Source organism: Urocitellus parryii, chromosome 5 (assembly GCF_045843805.1).
Source record: "Urocitellus parryii isolate mUroPar1 chromosome 5, mUroPar1.hap1, whole genome shotgun sequence".
NCBI classification, from domain to species: Eukaryota; Metazoa; Chordata; class Mammalia; order Rodentia; family Sciuridae; genus Urocitellus; species Urocitellus parryii.
Genome location: NC_135535.1, coordinates 193,102,769 through 193,122,001, shown reverse-complemented (window position 1 = coordinate 193,122,001; position 19,233 = coordinate 193,102,769). Strand labels below are relative to the sequence as shown.

Below are 19,233 nucleotides of genomic sequence, written 5' to 3'. Positions count from 1 at the left end.
AAATTAGAACTATTTTGTCCATCTAACTGTATTTTGGTACCTGCTTTCCAACCTTTGTTTTCCCCTGCTAACCTCTGGGACCTCTATTCTATTCTCTGCTTCTATGTCACCAATTTTTTTTTTTTTTTTGGCATCCACAAGTGAGTGAGAACATGTGGTATTTGTCTTTCTGTGAATGTTAGATTTCTTAATCCGGGAGTGAGTTAGAAGGGTGAGCCTTCAGTGAGCTATGCGCTTTTAATTTGTGTACATTTCTACATGCATGTTAAATGTTAATTCAACTTTTTGGTGGTGGGGGGCAGTGCTGGGGATGGAACCCAGGTCTCCCACATGCTAGACAAGTGCTCTACCTCTGAGTTATGCACTCAGCCCAATATATTTTTTTTTTTTAGTTGTAGATGGACACAATATCTTTATTTATTTACTTTTATGTGATGCTGGGGATCGAACCCAGGGCCTCACACATGCGAGGCAAGTACTCTATCATTAAGCCACAATGCCAACATCTTTTTAAAAGCAATAATACTTTAATTAAAGTCATAAAAATGTTAAAACACTAACATGAGAAGAAGTCTCCTCTCATCTAAGATATACAGTCAAGTTCCCTGCAATACACAGCCCCACAGTGAAGTGACCTGCCCAAGGTCACAATAAAATGCCATGGACAAGCAAAGATGCCCAGCTTGACTTCTGGTCTGTCATTCAAAAAACACAGAATTTCTGTTTCAAACCATGTGTTCTACAATGTGTGTTACTAATTAACTGGGGAAACTTGTAATACCATCACCCTGGAGTTAATACCGAAACATTTTTTGCTCATTTAGATTTATTTTTTCCCATGAAATTACTGAACTGATGTCTGGATCAGATATCTCCTTTAATTTGGTGTAACTATGCTTCTCTCTAATAATGCGTAAAACCATCAATGACCATAAATACGATATAAGCGTTTTGTCACATCATCTGACTTAATCACTCTGCTATAAATACATCATGGATGATTTAAATCACATTGATTGGACTCATCACTAGAAAAAATCTTAACCCTCTGGTTAACTGTGGCATTTTCAGGATGATTTAGGCTCTTCTGGGTTACGTGCTTTTAGCATCTTACTGCTTTCCCAGTCAGCGCAGTATGACTCAGCTTTTCCTTTTGTTTAATTTACAATCTTGCCTTTGATAGCCTCCAATCTTGCAAGCCATGGACAACTGAACTGGGCTAGTACTAGAAAAGCACTGAGCTTGTACTAAGAACACAATTTGATAATTTCTTCCACTGTAAACTAAATGATCAAGAAAGATACATAAGGAGAAGAAGGAGGTAAAAGAACAGGGGGAGAATGTGGACTGAAATTGAATTCCATGTATGTATGATTTTGTCAGGATGAACCCAACTACTATGTATCACTATAATTCTCAAAAAAAAAAAAAAAGCGCATACAAGTAGAAAATTCCAAATGCAAAAAAACCCTATTTCTATCAGGTAAAATTGCAATTTCCATAACAGAAAACCACAATGAAAACAATGGTTGTTAACTGGACTTCAGAGTACAAACCAGATATTCTGTGCTAAGGTGTGTGTGTGTGTGTGTGTGTGTGTGTGTGTGTGTGTGTGTAAAAAGGAGGCCCATACTTCATCAGAATCTCAAAGAAAATCATGACCTTAAATGCAGAAGGGGTGGGGGGAATACTCACTAGTTATCATAAATAAATAGAAGAAAGTGACCCTCATTTCTGTCATAGGTTCTGTTAAATATGTATAGGGCCATGATGATGTCACAGAGAACGTGTGCACCTTGGACCCTCACAGGCAGGCCGACTGGGCTGGCTCCACTCTGCAGATGGGGAGGGCAGGCTTGCAACACTGAACCTGTCAGATCTTAGTGTGGACACAGGACCCTGGATATAGGTAGCCTTTAAATCTGTTACCATAAGCTAACCTTCAGATTTAGGTAAACACCTTTGAGGATTTCAAGGGTCTCTTGGAAGTTCTTTCATCATGGGAGGCCTCACCATTGTATTTTTCAAAACAAAGACTCCACATTATATTACAGCATTATAGAAATGCAATGCTTAGTGCATGTGTTTTCATTTATATTTTATACAGCATGCAAAAAACAAAACAAAACAAAACAAAAAAACCTGCCCTCGATAGTATTAGTGAATGATCATGATAGTTTCATCCCACCTGCCACTCACTGCCCAAGGCTGCCTCGAATCCAACCCTTATTTTCCATTTCCTTCCAGCCATTCCCTTTCCAGGCACCAAAACCTGTCAGGTTATTTGCCTGACATTACTCTGAAATACAGTCTTCTCCTTCCCACCTTCCCAAAGGACTACCAGGGACACACTAACCAGAATAGTCAAGAAAAATACATTCCGTGTCCCTCTTCCTATCTAAGTGTTTAAATGCCAGAGCTATCTTCCAGCTACCCCATGACCATGCTGAACATAGACACAGCTGTCAACAGAAGAATGAAAAACAAGAAAGTCCCTGTAAGTTTGGCCTGACAGAAGACAGCTTTGTCACAGGTCTCCAAGTCGAAAATAGATCACCCACCACTCAGAAAGACACAGGACACTTTTCCACCCTTATCTCAGTGGCCCCGAGCAGTTACATGAAACACACTCAGCACTTGACAGAGTGAAATGTACAACCAGTGATATGCTTCTGAAAGGACTTCTTTTTGACAGGCCCGCCAAGGACAAGATGACAATGACTCCATAAGGTCACGCGTATGAAAGTGCTAGCATCGACGACGATGATCACAAACTCCAGAAAAGACAGCAAAGGCCCCCACCAACAGCTGGGCCAATGGCCTCATTTCATAAATGAGCAAAGCCACTCTCCACTGCCTTTTGGGCCGGCTGCTTTCCTGGTGCTAAACTTTGGCAAATATATTCACAATACATTCACTTCTCCAGACGTCAGGATGCTCCACAGTCCAGACACGCCACCAGCAGCTCTCTGTATGCGTCTCGTCCACATTTTAGGGGGTAAAGGGTTTGTTGGTTTGGTTTTGGGTTTGTTTTGTTTTGTTTTTTCAGTGGCCCTAAGAGGTCTTCATGTGACCCCAGCATATGACTTCATGGGGGTGCTTCACTGATGGGAAAACATGTGGTGGTGAAAAGGTCTGTGATTCTCTGTTGTAATTTTTTTAAGTATTCAATCAGCCTTTTTCATCCAATCTACCATCAAATGAGGTGAACATATTATGAAGGATGTCATGCCAAAATTCTGGGTGGTTTTCATTCCTCTGGGGAATCTGCCTGAACTTCCATGGGGAAGCCCACTTATTTGGGGGCTAAAGAAGGCAAAATTATGTGAGGCTTTGAATCCTGTACGAGGACAGATAAAATGCTCTCGATAAAATGGTGGGGGTTGCTCTGACAGTGTCTGGGGGCAAATAACAATCCTTGTCTTTCAATTTTATCCTCAATTGACACTGTGGGTGAATTTTTGCCACGCACTTCTAGAAAAGCTGAATGAATTTACTCACATACTCCACCAAAAAAAAATTTTATTAAAATATCTCAAAGTGAGGAATACAAGCCTGTCCTTATTTGTAGAATGCACTTTGATTTTTCTCTCTTCCTTCTATTTCCATTGACCAGAAAGCCCTAAGTAAGAACACGTTCTGAAAGATTATAAAGCTTCAACAAAACTTAAGAGCCCTGCCCACTGGCCATTCACCTCATCCTGTACATGTCTCCCGGAGGAATAATTTTCATTCCAAGTGAAACTGAACTTTTTCCTCTTTTACAGAGAAAACTGACTCAGCTCATTTATTTTTTTTTAAGCAGAATGAATTTTGAAAATGTAATTGGAAACCTGATTGGATAATGAAGACAAAAATCACTGAAATATACACACTACTTCAGTCTACAAATGAGTGTACAAAGCCATAAAACTACTTTTAACAGCAGAGCAACTTTTCCACGCTTAAGCTTTCCCAATAAATAACAGACTAGCAAGAAAATTCTCAAAGAGAAAGCAGGAAGGGAGGGCTCGTCACTTGAAACACACTCTCAATTCAAACCTGACCTAGAATTTACAGGAAAGCACTACAAAACTCCTTCTGCACACAACAGGATTAACGGAAACCAAGAACCAGCTCCAAATGCTGCAACACTCACTCCCAGCAGCTCAGCCAGCTCTTGTCACAGGTTGAGACTGCACATTTGACTGGTGCTTTGGGTTGAAAAATAAAACTGCCTTCTGACATTAACAAGTTAATGAAATGCAGACCTGTTAGATCTGAGGCCACAGGATGCTTTATTCTAATATTGTCATTAGAATAAAGCTGACTATGAAACCTAGACAGTCGTCAAAAATTAGATGAGACCAAAACTTCAAAAACTTGTGATCATCATAACCTAAAACATGAGAGAAATATGAGTCCTCACTGATGTAAATAACTGATAAATAAATAAATGAGGGAGGAAGAATGGCTAATCCTTACAGAAGAATTACAAATGGTAAATGTAGAAGAAATAAGTGAAACAGAAAACCACCATTAGAATATGACAATGATAGCAACGCAGGAGACAGAAATCCCTGCAACTCAGGAGACAGAAAAAGGAGGATCATAAGTTCAAGGCCAGCTTCAGCAAATTAGTGAGGCCCTGAGCAATTTAGCAAGACTCTGTCTCAAAATAAAAATTTTAAAAAGGACTGGGGATGTGGCTCATTGGTAAAGTGCCTCTGGTTTCAATCTCCAATAGCAAAAACAAAAACCTCCTCAGTGATAATGGGTGCTAAAATTAGCAGGTGAAAGTCTGAAGAGAAACAGAGTATTTGCATAATCCACAGTATCTCTCCAGAAATATTCTTAATTACAAAGGAAAAATAGAAACTTTTAACTTTGCAGTTAACAGCACCTTAAACAAGTGATGAAGTGACTCATCGAGAAAAGCACAACCCTTCTCACCAACAAAAGCACCACCTCCATCAAATCAGGAGAACACATCAGAGAGATGCAAATCCAGGAAACTGTTACAACAGGGATTGGTGAGCCTCAGCCAGGGACCAAATCTAAACCTCTGTACCATTGCATAAATGAAGTTAGAGTGGAATACAGCCCTGCAACACTCATTTATGTCTTGTCTAAGGCTGCTATTGTGCTACAACCGAAGACAGGCGGTTGCAACAGAGACCGTATGACTTGCAAAGCCGAAAATATCTATCTGGCCCTTGATAAAGTTGGCTGATCCTTGTTCTACAAAACATAAAACTTTTCAAAAGAGTCAAGATCATGAAAGACAAGGAAAGACTGAGGAACTGTCACAAGGTGGAGGAGACAATGGGGACATGACAACCAAATGCTAGATGGAATCCTGATTGCATCCCAAAATAGGAAAAAAAAAAAAGTCATAGTTAAAAAAACTGCTGGCACGGGACGGGGGCTATAGTTTGATGACTAGATTGTACCAATACTCCTTTCCTGCTTTTGATAAACATGGCAGTGCAAGATGTAAACTCTTGGGGTTGCGAGCTGAACTGCATACGGGAACTTTATGCTGTACATTTGCAAATTTTCTGTAAGTCTACAGTTATTTCAAAATAAAAAGTTAAGTAAGTGCAATGAACCTCAGCCTCATCTAAGGAGGAGAGGCAGCAGCTGCTGCCCCCTTCTCGAGGCCAGCACTGACCTTCCAAGGTTTATCTTTATGGGGTTTAAAAACAACTGTAAAAATAATTCCAGTGTCACCAACACTCCAGGCCAGTGCCCTGAAGGCAGACAGGATTAGCAGAGAGCATTCCTTGCTTCAACCAATATAATGGCTTAAAAAAAGATTGCGGTTTGGGGTCCCCTGTATTCAAATGCAAAGCACAAACACGAGGATGACCTGAGACATCTAAATCTCTCCCCTGTGATCTCTTGAAACCTAAACTGACCCTGAAAGACAAATGGATGTGAACATTTTCTTGGAAGTCTTGGTAGGGGGCGGTTGGGTGCAAACCCCACTGCAGAGGAGACACAGTCTGACAGCAGAGGGAGACAGTGTATCCCTCGGATTCGGGACCAGTCCTGTCGCCAGCTTCTTCAACAGTCCTGACAAGGAGAGAAATGCCTTCAGTGCATGTGTCCCTTCTTCTCTTGCTGAGGGGCTGTCCCTGCATGGTCAGTGAGGAATGTGAGAGAAGAAGGTGCCCACATTTCTCTCCCACCAAGCAGCTGCCTATAGACAGACGCAGGCCACCCAGACTCAAGACTTCTCATGAAGTACATCTCTAATTATACCAGAACAGAGAGGAGAATCCCACAGAGACTATAAGGGAAAAGTAGACAGAAGAGAGATGCAAAGGGAACTGGGAGGAGGGGCGGGGAGCACACAGGAAGAGCAGGAAGGGAAAGTGTGGATGCAGCTTCCTTTGCAAGCAGCAGCTGAGCAAACCAACCCTGCAAAACCACTGCTCCTTCAGCCTCCCGGTGTGGCAAAGCCGGGGCAAAGGGAAAGGTCCCACATCCCAGCCATGAAGGCCGGTGGATGCCTCTGTGATCATCCACCCTCCTGCCAGGTGACAAGTGCCGAGTATCCCAGAGCCGGCTCGATAGCTGCATGTGTCAGTCCTGGAGCTGGCCAAGTGCCCTCTGCAGATCCTGGCTCACAGCTGAACAGGAGACCCAGCGAGGACCGGGCTGCACAACAGGGGGCTTGGAGAAGGAGGCTCCTGCCCTGGGAACTGACCAGCTCCTCCTCCTCCTTTGCAAGAAACAAACCCTGAGGTGGGGAAGAGCCAGGCAGTAGCCAGTGCCATCTGGAGAAGGAGGTGGCAGCGTTTTATGAATGGACCGTTTGGACAGGAAAACAGCCCTTCAGGCCGTCCCTGGCCAGGGCCATCCCTCCCTTCTCTGAAAATTCCTGCAGCCCCATCTGTTCGGAAGGAGGTAACACACCCAAGAAGCATACCCACCACCCACTCCCAGGCTTCCGCCTCCACCAAGAACATTCCAGTGGTTTTGCCAAACAAACTAATTGCTCTCCCCAGGGCAGACTGCGTGACAACAGGTGCCCGGCTCTAATGCCAGGCTTACAGTTTCTGGATTTCATTGTTTTGTTTTGTTTTTTTAATTAGCCTAAATAATCGTATTTCAAGTTATTCTAAAGCAGTGTTGTCCTACTCTGCCCTTGGCTAGAAATTTCAGAAGAGGAGGTTAGAAGCAGCAGGAACTGTCCTCTAACTGCCTCTGGCGCCAGACAGCATGAGCCGTGAATGACAATTGCCAAATGAAGGAGACGGTGGCCATCTGCACTGGGCCTGTGTGCTAGATGGGAAAAGTGTGGGCATGTGCCTCAGTCAGTCTGGGCTGGAAGAGGCAGACCTTCCTTCCAGCCCTCAGCCACGCCCTCCCAGAAAACAGCCCAGCTGTGGACAGACAGACCTCCAGCATCCTGTCCGTCGGCTTAGCCTTGGAAGGGGGTGAAGGTTCACAAAGGACTTTAGCATGACCACCCTTGATTTTCACAACAACGTCATGAGACAGGCACCACAGTCAGGAAACGAAGACATAGGGCGGATGTGATGTGCCCCACTAAAAAACGGTAACGAAAACCATAATAACTATTAAGAAGAATTTTAAAAGCCAGCAAACGTTTATTGGGCACTTCTTATGTGCTGGGTACTGTGCTAATTTACACAGGGTTCGTCCTTGTCCCGACCCTGGAAAGGAGAAGGGAGCGTTTATCAATGAGAAATAGGCTCCATTTTACGGACTTGAAAACTGCAGCTCAAAGAAGCCCATTTTTCTGCCCAAATCCAGAAGGCTATTTAGCAGAGTATCCTGGGTTTAAGCCCAGAGCCTCCCTGCCTCTAATGGAGGCTTGCAGCAGAAAATGAACTCCTCTGTGTTCCAAGCCTGGATGAGCAGAAACCAAGTCATTCCAGGAGTCCAAGGTGTCGCTAGAACTTCCAAACTCCTGGTCCAAAGCCCCAACTGCATCACTGCATGAAAATGTCACCTCCTGACTAAGCAGGAAGTGATTCTACCCTAAACATTCTCCTCCTGCTCATTGCTCTTAAAAAAACAACAACTTGGAAAACCCATAAAGCTCAACTTCTTCACATCCCAGATGTGAGTCTCCAAGTCTCAGCAAAGACAAGCTGCTTGGCTGAAGAGCTTTGAGGCTGGACAGAGAATAGAACCCAAACTGCCCAGACCTCCAACTCAACGTACTCTCCCAAACCAAACTGCACCTTCCCAGAAATCCATAACAAGGGAGAAGCCCCTGAAGAGGACCCTTTCCCTGGCTAGCCCCGACTCTGGATGTCCCTCTTAAATGACACTGTCTACTGATTTAACCAAAGATAACCAAATTGCAAGCAGTCTCAGAGTAGTTATGGGCTCAAAGACGTCTTGAAACAGAATTCCAGATAGTGATACCCTCAAAGCCCGTCAAAGGCAAATTGCACAATCATGTTTAGCCTTTGCTCTTTGCTTAGGTTTTCATAGGAATCTATTTTGAATGGATAAACTTTTGGGTATTCTTATGGCTCTATTTCCCCAGCACAAATTGAAAGAAATTCTTTATCTTCAAATATTCATCTCAGTTTACCCCTTGATGGTTCTCTGTATGTTATTGGTTTACATGTCTTCTCCACATTAGACTGTAAGACCCACCTGTAAGGGTCCCAGCTCCTCCATTCATCACTCAGCAACTAAGACAGCACCTAGCAGGTAGTAGGTGTTCAGTAACTACTCTGCTCTTACTTGAATTAACTGGCAATGAAGTGTCCTGTGGGTTAGACGGGAAACAGCAAGCTCTGGAGGGTGGGAATCCTCTTTGCTTCAAGTAAAACAATTTGGAAAGCTGTTATTTTCCTAGTCAGGTTAACCTCATTGTCTTTGGACAGACCTCCATTACAGAAGACTCACAACGTGTGATATGTAAATGCACGCCCATCAAAACCACCCGCCTTGGATTTAAGATTCCCTGTTATAGAAATGTACCTGTTAGAAAATTGGAGTAATTAAACAATGGGTAACCCTCCAGTTTTTTGTTTTTTGTTTCCAAAATACCACTTAGCACCAGTTAGGATTAAAAAAGAACAAAAACACGATTTTAGCCTTATTTGAAAATTTAGATACAGCGATCCTAGGATTTTAACAAAATTTTCACATTTCAGATGGACTATATTCATTTTTTAACTTTTTTTAAAAAAACATTCTTTAGTTGTCAATGGACCTTTATTTTATTTATTTATATTGAGAATCAAACCCAGAGCCTCACAGATGTTGGCAAGCACTCTTCCACTAAGCTACAACCCTGGCCCAACTCTTATTTTTCTTTTTAGCTTTTTTGGGTTTGTTTAGTTCGGTCTTTTTGTTTTTCCCACATAAAACCTGGGGCCTTGTGCATGCTAGGCAAGCAGTCTAACACTAAGCCACATTCCCCAGACTCTTTTCAGCATTTTGACTCCCAAATTTCAAAACCACATTGGATTAGCAGGAAAATAAATAAATAGCATTTGGTGGTTTCCAAGAAGCCAAGTTTATTATATTAAGGATACAGGGACTTAAATAAATAGGTTTGTCACAACGAAGGAGACTGAAAAGGACAAAAAATTGCTCTTTCGTATCAATGACTTCGGGATTTTGAAATTCTTGAATAGAGTCATAAAGACAAACTCCACAACTTCGGAGAAAAACTGCAGGTAAACAGCACAAGATGTGCAGGGACTCAAGTGTGAGAAGCACAAAGTGCCGTCACCCCTTGAATTCTGAGCATGTGGTTTCTAATTAGCATTTCATCTTAGAACACACTTTTTCTTCCACTGTTTTTTTTTTCTTTTCTGTGTTTTGTTTAAATGTCTCTGTCTCAGTTGTAATCATTTCATGCACTATTTATAGACAATTAGGTGCACTGCTTTCAAATACCCTTTGTCTCTCTGAGAGATGCAGAGCTCCCATACATGGTCAGCAGCATCAGGAAGCTGGAACCGGCAGAACAAGGACACCAATAATTTCAGCAGATCCCAATTTCAGTGCCTGGAATGCACAACTGCTACCAGATCCTGTGCCAGATTTCAGTACAATGGCAGTGTCCCAGCTTTACCCTCCAAGTTTGGAGGACAAAGTGAAGAGCATTCAGTTCTCGGAGTAATGCACAACCATATCTGGAATGGATAGCCCATTCCTGGGATGTTCCAGAAGGAATCTAGGACCTGGTATCTGTGTTGACTATGATTGCAGGTGATTAGCAAGCAAATTCTATCTGAATCACGTCTTACCCTCCATTCTTCTCATTCTCAGAGACTGTGTTATAGCCTTGCATATATCCGAGAAACGTAAGCCCTATGTAAGCAGCTATCATTTCTGCCTGCTTACTCTCTGCTGGGCACTCTGTTATGTGATTACATGTATTATCTCATTTAATCCTCCCCAACACCAGTAGGACGGGGTATTATTATCTCTTTCATAATGAGAAAATGGAAGCTCAGAAACCTTGGAACAAGGTCATAGCTAGTAAATGGCAGAACCCAAGGCGAGCCCAGGTCTGTCTGATATGAAAGGCTAGATCCCCAAGGACCCCAGGGGAGACCATGTGAATCTCCTCAGGAGCTCTCCATGATTACCAAGCCACAGCATTACACAGAGCTGAAGCCCACAGACTCTAAGAGCAAGCTAGCTGGCTAAGTTCATTTGAACTTCAGCTCTGCCTCGTACCAGCTGAACTCAACTTCTTTATATTCCAGTTTCTCTTCTGTGAGGTGGACATCACAATTATTGTTTCATAAGGATGCTTGAGGATTAACTTAGGCCAACACCTGTAAAGCCCTTGACCACAACATAAACCCACAGTAAATTAACTGATGAAGATAACCTTGGTAGTGGTTTCAAGGACAGGCTCTGTTCTTGACTTTGGAAACTCCCTCCAAACTTAGTCCATCATCCTAACTAACCTTCTGCCCATCACAATTCTACATAAATCTTATTCTCCCAAACAGATATTTTTCTCCCTTGTTTCAGCATGTTCTTCTCTGATAAAATTTCAATGACTTCCACCAATTAAAACCTGCTCTCTCATTCACAGCTCCTTCCAATCACACCTCCTCTGCGAAGTCTTCCCCAAACACTGAAGCCCATTGGTCTTCTCCTTCCGGATAATTTACATCCCACAGCATTGGCACGTGGAGGGCATTAGCTATCAACAATGTACTGTGAAGAGAGAATTAAATCCTGTCTTGAAATATTCATTAACTACCTCAGTTTTGTTAGTTATCTCACAACTTGGTTGCAAGCTGCTAGCGGACGGTATGTGAGATAACTTCTACGTCTCCACAGATATACCTATTTTATGTGTGCGGGTATAAACTTGTATCACACACACACTCATGCCCAAACACATAGAAAATAGGCATATCCCTTGGCAGAGGAATCCTAAAGTTATCGGCTTAAATTATTTCAAATTACAACGGTGCTGAATGAAATCAAAAAGAGCCTCAAGAATAGAGCACAGCAACAACCCTGTATTTGATCTCAAAGACTTAAGCAGTGCTCAGTCTTAATGCCTGCACTCATTACCAGCTTGTTAATATGCAGGCCTCCTAATGCAATTAAAACTATTTGGATTAAACAATTCAAAAGCATGAATCCAGTGAGCTGCAAAGTGATCCACAAAGACTTGGGTGACATTATTGAGCTTGTGTCATTATGACAAAGACGTCCAGCTACAGATTATGTAATTCAAGTTAAGTCCTCTCAGCATCTGGAAATAGACTGGGAATTGGGAATAATTCTAAGATGATGGCTAGGATCTTGTTTAAACTGTAAGGCAATGGAATCCTCTGACGTGAAAGTCGTAGGACACACACAGAGCTCCTGGTTGTATGAGGTTCCCTGTCATAAGCCATGCCCCATGGACGTGGGAGCCAGGAGCAGAATGCATGAACTGGAGGTACGGATACAGATCTCCAGTGGATGCTACAGAAAATTGGACTTGATCAAGATGATTGAAACATGAATCCCACTCAGCCAGCTCACTTGTTATTAAAGCCCAGTCTGGGGACTGAAATGCACCCTTGAAGGGAGATTACTTTCCAGACCTTCAACTTCAGCAAGCAATGGCAATATAAAAATGCAGGAGAGGTAGCTCAGAATAGCCTCAGGTCTGCTCCCTGCCTCAGCAAGAGCAATCCTCCAACCCCACAAGAAAGCCCTTCCAGGGTGGACTCATTCTCCTCAAAATGTTTAAGAAGCCATCCCCAGAAGGTATGCCACACGCAGAAAATGGTATTTCCTCTCCATGGGACGCTGGCTCACAGGTTCCTAAATCATGACTGTTTCCATCAGCTCTCTAAGCACAGGACTCAGGACAACCTCCAGAGCCACCTGGGTCCTGGAAACAACTGAACCACATTCCTCCAGATTCAAAATAGACCAATGTCTGGGCTGGGGATGTGGCTCAAGTGGTAGTGTGCTCGCCTGGCATGCGTAAGGCACGGGGTTCGATTCTCAAAACCACATAAAAATAAAAGATACTGTGTCCACCTAAAACTAAAAAATAAATATTTTTTAACAAAAGATAGACCAATGTCTTCACAGCGTAAAGAGCTGGAATAAGTGGGTTACAGAACGAAGCTCTAGGTTCTATCACACAGGCTCCCGCAGCCTGACCTGCCTCCTCCCCCGCAGCCTGGGCATCAGCACCTCCTGAGGATGCCAACACCCAGCGCTGGCGAGGCTGGCCTGAAGGAAGCACACAGCACATCTAGCAGCAGGGTGCATCCACGCAAGCCTCTTGGAAATCCACTGAAAATTGTTAAAAAGGGGTTGGGGACATAACTCAGCAGCAGAGTGCTTGCCCAGCATGTGAAAGACCCTGGGGTCAATTCCCCAGTATAATAAATAAATAAATAAATAAATAAATAAATAAATAAATAAATAAATAAATAAATAAATAAATAAATAAATAAATAAATAAAATAGATAGATAGATAGATAGATAGATAAATAAATAAATAAATTGATAAATAAATAAATAAAGATATTAAACAGGCAGGCTACAATGGTGCCCGCCTGTCATCTCAGGCCCTCAAGAGGCTGAGACAGAAGGATCACAAGTTTGAGGCCAGTCTGGGCAATTTAGAGAGACCCTGGCTGAAAATAAAATTTTAAAAAAATTAAAGGTCTGGGGATGTAGTTCAGTGGTTCAATCCCCAACACCCCCCCACACACACACATACACAAAATTAAATATAATAAATAAATGAAAATGGCTGAGGCTGTAGCTCAGTGGTATAGAACTTGCCTCACCTGCATGAGGCCCTGGGTTCAGTACCCAATGCTGGGAAATACAGGGAAGCATTTCCACCCTCTGCCCTACTATAATGGACTATAATTTAATATGGGGGAAATTTTAGGCAGAAAAGAATCACCACATTTTAAAAAGAAAAAAAAACCACCTAATAAATATTATGGAGTCAGTATGTACGTTTCTACAAATAAGGATTAAGGGAAAAAGCAAAATTCAAAGTTGAGCATTATAATACAATTAAAACTGGGGGGGGGGGGAGAGAAAAAGAGTATATATATGTACAAAAGAATCCCAAACAGCAGCTGATTTTGGAGAGTGAACCCAGAGGGTTTTTCACTCGGCTTTTCCGTTGTCCTATAATAAACACAAACATTATTTGAATAAAAAAACTAAGGTGCAGCCAGGTTTGGTGGCGCACACCTGTAATCCCAGTGGCTCAGGAGGCTGAGGCAGGAGGATCACGAGTTCAAAGCCAGCCTCAGCAACTTAGCGGAGCTCTAAGCAACTCAGTGAGACCCTGTTTCAAAACAAAATATTTAAAAAAAGGGGGGCTGGGGATGTGGCTCAGTGGTTAAGTGCCCCTGAGTTCAATTCCAGGTAGAAAAGAAGAAGGAAAAAGAAAAGAAAAGAAAATCTATGGCCCAAGCCACTGTGCAATCAGCACGGTAGGGGCATGGCTCTCCAGAACGAATCGCTGGCCCACCCCAGGAGAAAAGCCCGTCTCTGGGGAGGACGCTGAGACTCGCCCGCCCTCCCGCAGGCTGGAAAGGTCTCCAATCCCGACGGAGCTGCCGATGGCGCACCCTGGGGGCGCCCTGTGATGCCGCGGAACCGCTGCTCTCCTCCTGCACAGCGCACTGGGCCCGAGCTCGTCCACGTCCCGGGAAGGTGACAGCTCCCAGCCTCAGCGGACGCAGGGTCCTGGCGCAGGGGACTTCCCTTCAACGGCTCGCAGAGACTCCGCTTGTGGAGTTTGAGCACCCAGGAGTGTATCTTCGGGAGCTCAGAGAACGGGATCGCTGAGCGCTCCCGAGACCGGCCAGCGCCGCCGCCCTGCCACCCGCCCCGGCCTCCCGGGACCGCTGAGCCTCACCACTGCCCCCACCCGCAGGCTTGCGGGCATCACCTCCAGGCGAGAGGCCGCTCCACGTGCAGAGCCGCTGCGGTGCCCATTAGTCCCCCCGGAACCCCCAGGCAAAAGCAAGCAAAGGCCGGGCGCGGTGGCGCACGCCTATAATCCCAGTGGTTAGGAGGCTGGGACAGGAGAATCGCGAGTTCAAAGCCAGCCTCAGCAATGGCGAGGCCCTAAGCAGCTCAGTGAGACCCTGTCTCCAAATAAAATACAAAATAAGGCTGGGTGTGGTCGAGTGCCCCTGGTTCGATCCCTGGTATCCCCCTCCCAAATAAAAGCAATCTAAGCAAAACCGGATTCTCTGTGAAGAGCCACCCAACAAGGAAGGAAGAGAAGTCCCCTATCCAGGCCCTACAGTATCCCTCAGGTTTGTCCCTCCAGTGTGAATTTGAATTCCTTGGGGAGAAGTAACTGTCAACCTCAGCACGGGGTCCCAGCTGACATTCTGACCATCAGAACTGACTCAAGGGGGCTGGGGATGTGGCTAAAGCGGTAGCACACTCGCCTGACATGCGTGCGGCCCGGGTTCGATCCTCAGCACCACATACCAACAAAGATGTTGTGTCCACTGAGAACTAAAAAATAAATATTAAAAATTCTCTCTCTCTCTCTCTCTCTCTCTCTCTCTCTCTCTTTCTCTCCTCTCTCACTCTCTCTTAAAAAAAAAAAAAAAGAACTGACTCAAGAAGAACATGGGACTTTAAAAAAAAAAAAAGCCAAGAATTCCAAAGGAATATGAATAATCACGACAGAATGAATCTACTGTCAATTAACATTTAAATTTTTAACTTAAAGCATCACAATACTTTTTTTTTCCTGCATTGACTTTTTTGTTGTAGTCAGATATACATGACAGTCGGGTGTATTTTGACATATTATACACACATGGAGTGCAACCCATTATAAATTGATCCCATTCTTCTTGTTGTACATGATATGGAGTTACACTGATCATGTATTCAAATATGAACATAGCAAGTTATGACCTGTCCATTCTACTGTCTTTCCTATTCCCACCCACTCCTTTCCCTTCATTCCCCTTTGTCTAATCCAATGAATACTATACTTCTATACTTCCCCTTCCTACTCTCCCTTGTTATGGGTTAGCATCCATATATCAGAGAGAACATTCAACCTTTGGTTTTTTGGGACTGGCTTATTTCACTTAGCATGATATTCTCCAGCTCCATCCTTTTACCGGCAAATGCCATAATTTCGTTCTTCTTTATAGCTGATTAATATTCCATTGGCATCACATTAGTTCTATTCATTTTTTAAAATCCTGAATTATAGAGAGGTACTTGTTTAACAAACATACAGACCATAATACTTTGGAACTATACAAATATTTACTCATTTCTAATAAAAAATCCTAATAAGGTAGGTGGATGATAACCCTCTTAGTCTGTTGCTATAATAAAATACCTGAGGCTGGGTGCTTTATAAAGAAGAGGTTTAGGTAGTTGAAGGTTTCACCTCTGGTGAAGGCCTATAGGTTTTCCCTCTGGTACAGGCTATGTTGGCTGCATCACAACATGGCAAATGATGTTACAGCATATAAGAGAGAGAGATCACATGGTAAGGCTAGAAGGGAGAGGGATTCAGAAGCCAGGTTCCCTTCTTTTATAACAACTCACTCCCAAATGAGAACTCATGGGGTCCCATGAGAATTATATCAGTCCCTTCAGAGGGCTCTGCCCCCAAAGACTAATCACCTGCCTCCCACTAGGCCCCACCTTTTAAAGGCCCCACCACCTCTCAACTTCACCACACTGGGGACCAAGCTTCCAGCAGATGAACCTCAAACCATATCCAAACCAAAACACCCACATTTTACACAGGCAGTAACTGAGGCATCAGGAAGTTAAGTAACCTGCCCAAGATAACACAGCAGGTAAGTGGCAAGCAGGGATTCAAACCCAGGCTCAGTGGATCCAGAGACCAGAAGCTATGGTGAAACTAACGCCCTTAAATGTTACTGTTGACTTTTTAAATTGGTCCCACTATATGGTGAAGCAATATGGAAAATATATCAAGAGCAATAAAAGTATACATACACTTTGACCTAGAAATCCCATCAGTGGAACAATAGTCCAAACCCACATGCCTGAGGATATCCATTACAGTACTGAGTGAAAAATTGGGACTCTAGCTGAGGAATATGAGAAAAACGTTGGTTGTTTGACTCAGTGGAATATCAAGCAATCACAGAAAATTGAACTATGAAAAATGATTCAACTGCAAGAAAATATTTTTACATATAATGTTAAACAGGGGACTGGAGCTGCAGCCTGGCAGTAGAGCCCATTCTTAGAATGTGCAAGATCCTGGGTCTAATCCCCAGCACTGGAAAAAGGAAACAATAACATAATGTAAAACAAGAAAAACAGAATGTGATAAAAATCAAAGGGAGATCAGTAGAGTTAAGGAAAGAACCAGGACAAGGGAGGACAGGAGGGAAAAGGGAAATACTGGGGAATGATATTGGCCAAATTACACAGTTATATTGTATGCAAGTCCAAATACGTAACAATAAATGCTGCTATTGTGTATGATTATTATGCACCAATAAAAAATAGGAGGAAAAAATCCACATCAAAAAGAAGAAAACAATGTGAAATTGCATGCAATACAGTGATCTCTTCTTATCTGTTGTTTTGCTTTCTGCAGTTTCAGCTACCTGCAATTAATCATAGTATGACAATATTAAATGGAAAAATCTAGAAATAAATAATTCATAAATTTAAAACTGCATGCTCTCCTGAGTAATCTGAAGTATACTTAGGATTCAGTACCATCTGTAGTTTCAGGCATCAACTGGGGGGCTTGGAACATATCTCCTATAAATAAGGGGGACTGCTGTATTTTAAAGTACATGCACATGACCAAGAATAAAAGGCAAATAATTGAGTCTGATAAAGAAATTATTGCTACTATTTTTCTTTCAGTTTTTTTTTCCTTTATTATCATTACCGTTAATACTATTCTATGTAAAACCTGGAAAGAAAAATATCTGAAAACATTTATAAGACTAAACCAGATTTTCCCAAACCCTGAGCATTCAGCAGGAAATAGAACAGGGAAGGTTCTAGTGTGTTTGTGTGGTCTGAGAAAGGGGAGGAGGACCAGGCTGGCAGCTGGAATTGGTCTTGCTCTCATCAGCTGTGCTGGGGAACTCCAGCTGAGACCACCACCCAGGATTCCAGGCCTCCCATCAATCCCCCAAATCATAAAAGCAGTGAAAGAAGGGAAGGCTCACACCTGGGACTTTTCACACACATCTAAAGAAACAGTCCTGTTGAGAGAGATCTAGGCTCAGGTGTCACCAGGGGACAATTTAAGGATGTGCCTCATTCTTCATGTCTTTGTCTAAGTCAGGTATCACATAATGGTCCCTGGGAAAGATGTTCTCCAGCCACAACCAACCTGCACCATGGCCTGGGTCCACCGTGACACTCCAAAATGCGAGACACCCAGGCTCCCTAAGCCATCAAGTGGAGACAGGGAAAAACAAGACTAAAATACTCTCTTCAGCAGGAACAACCAAACAAGGTGAAACCACACGGTTTCAAAGAGATGAATCATGAGACTCACTAAATAAAGTTGAGTCATGGTAAAGGAAAAAAAAAAAACAAGCAAAAATATCTTAAACAGCTAAATAGGATGAAATAGAAGTTTCAGGTCCGCGGAGGCCGGGTTCGTGGGGCGCGGGGAGTGAGAGTTCTGGATCCCGGCTTCTAGGATTGTTAAAATGAGTCTTCGGAAGCAAACCCCTAGTGACTTCTTAAAGCAAATCATCGGACGGCCAGTTGTGGTAAAATTAAATTCTGGAGTGGATTATCGAGGGGTCTTAGCTTGCCTGGATGGCTACATGAACATAGCCCTGGAGCAGACAGAAGAATATGTTAATGGACAGCTGAAGAATAAGTATGGGGATGCATTTATCCGAGGAAACAATGTGTTATACATAAGTACGCAGAAGAGAAGGATGTGAAGACACCAAGGAGTAGTTCTTTTCATAGTTGGATGTATTTTTTAATGAAAGTTTTTCTATTTTTGATTCTTTTGTGCTATAAGTTATCCTGATTTCATAGTAGTTGGTGACTTTTCACTGACATGTGAGTAAGATAAATGTATAAAGTTGTGGATTGACTTGTAAAGAGTTTTCACATTTAAGTTTCAGTCATTTTCTTTTACCTCTGTGTCAGTGTATAGAATGCTATAATAATTAAAAACAAGAGACAAAGTCTGTTTTTTCCTACAAGGTTATTAAATGTCATGTCATTCAAAAAAAAAAAAAAAGAAGTTTCAAAGAAACGGCGTATTATTTTTAATCCAGTTTCTCTTGTCCATTCAAGTCCCAAGCCTCATCCAGAAGACAGCGGAGTACCCTTCAGTCACTGTGTGCCTAAGGACAGTGGCAGCACACAGCTTTCCCCACCCCACCCCTTCCTCTCATGGGTGGGACAGACCCCAAAATACCAGGTTAGCAGGCAGAGCCAGTTCCTTTAAATTTACTGCAACCCAGCGAAGGCTCGAAGTTTGCAGATTTGAAGACAATCTGCGGAGCCAAAATGTGTTGTAATTTGATCCAAAGGTTTGTTTTGAGGGGGTTTTTGGTTTTTGGTTTCTTTTTAAAACATTCAAGGTAAGTGGTGGGTGTGGAACTGCAGGCAAAGAGCCCAGGGGTGATTTCTGACAGACGGTAGCGGCCTGCAAACACATCATGCTTCATTGTGATTGCTTTTAACAGAAAATGCAGATCATATATGTCAGACTTAATAAGAGTGTGCCATTCAAGTAAAATGACCACACACACACACACACACACACACACACA

At 42.9% G+C, this 19,233-nt stretch overlaps 2 protein-coding genes across 7 annotated transcripts in view; one reads left to right on the top strand and one right to left on the bottom strand.

The window, feature by feature from the left end:
• Positions 1-19,233, bottom strand: part of Rbm20 (RNA binding motif protein 20) — a 185,470-nt gene that overhangs the window by 142,021 nt on the left and 24,216 nt on the right. The gene's annotated exons all lie outside the window — the stretch shown is intronic.
• On the top strand, positions 18,081-18,662 carry LOC144255121 (U6 snRNA-associated Sm-like protein LSm6). The gene has a single exon (XM_077799165.1). It carries the CDS (start codon positions 18,145-18,147, stop codon positions 18,385-18,387), a length of 243 nt encoding a protein of 80 aa, XP_077655291.1. The 5' UTR covers positions 18,081-18,144; the 3' UTR covers positions 18,388-18,662.

Bases quoted from the DNA above. Each gene is read 5' to 3' on its own strand.
- LOC144255121 (XM_077799165.1), top strand. From the start codon at position 18,145: ATGAGTCTTCGGAAGCAAACCCCTAGTGACTTCTTAAAGCAAATCATC.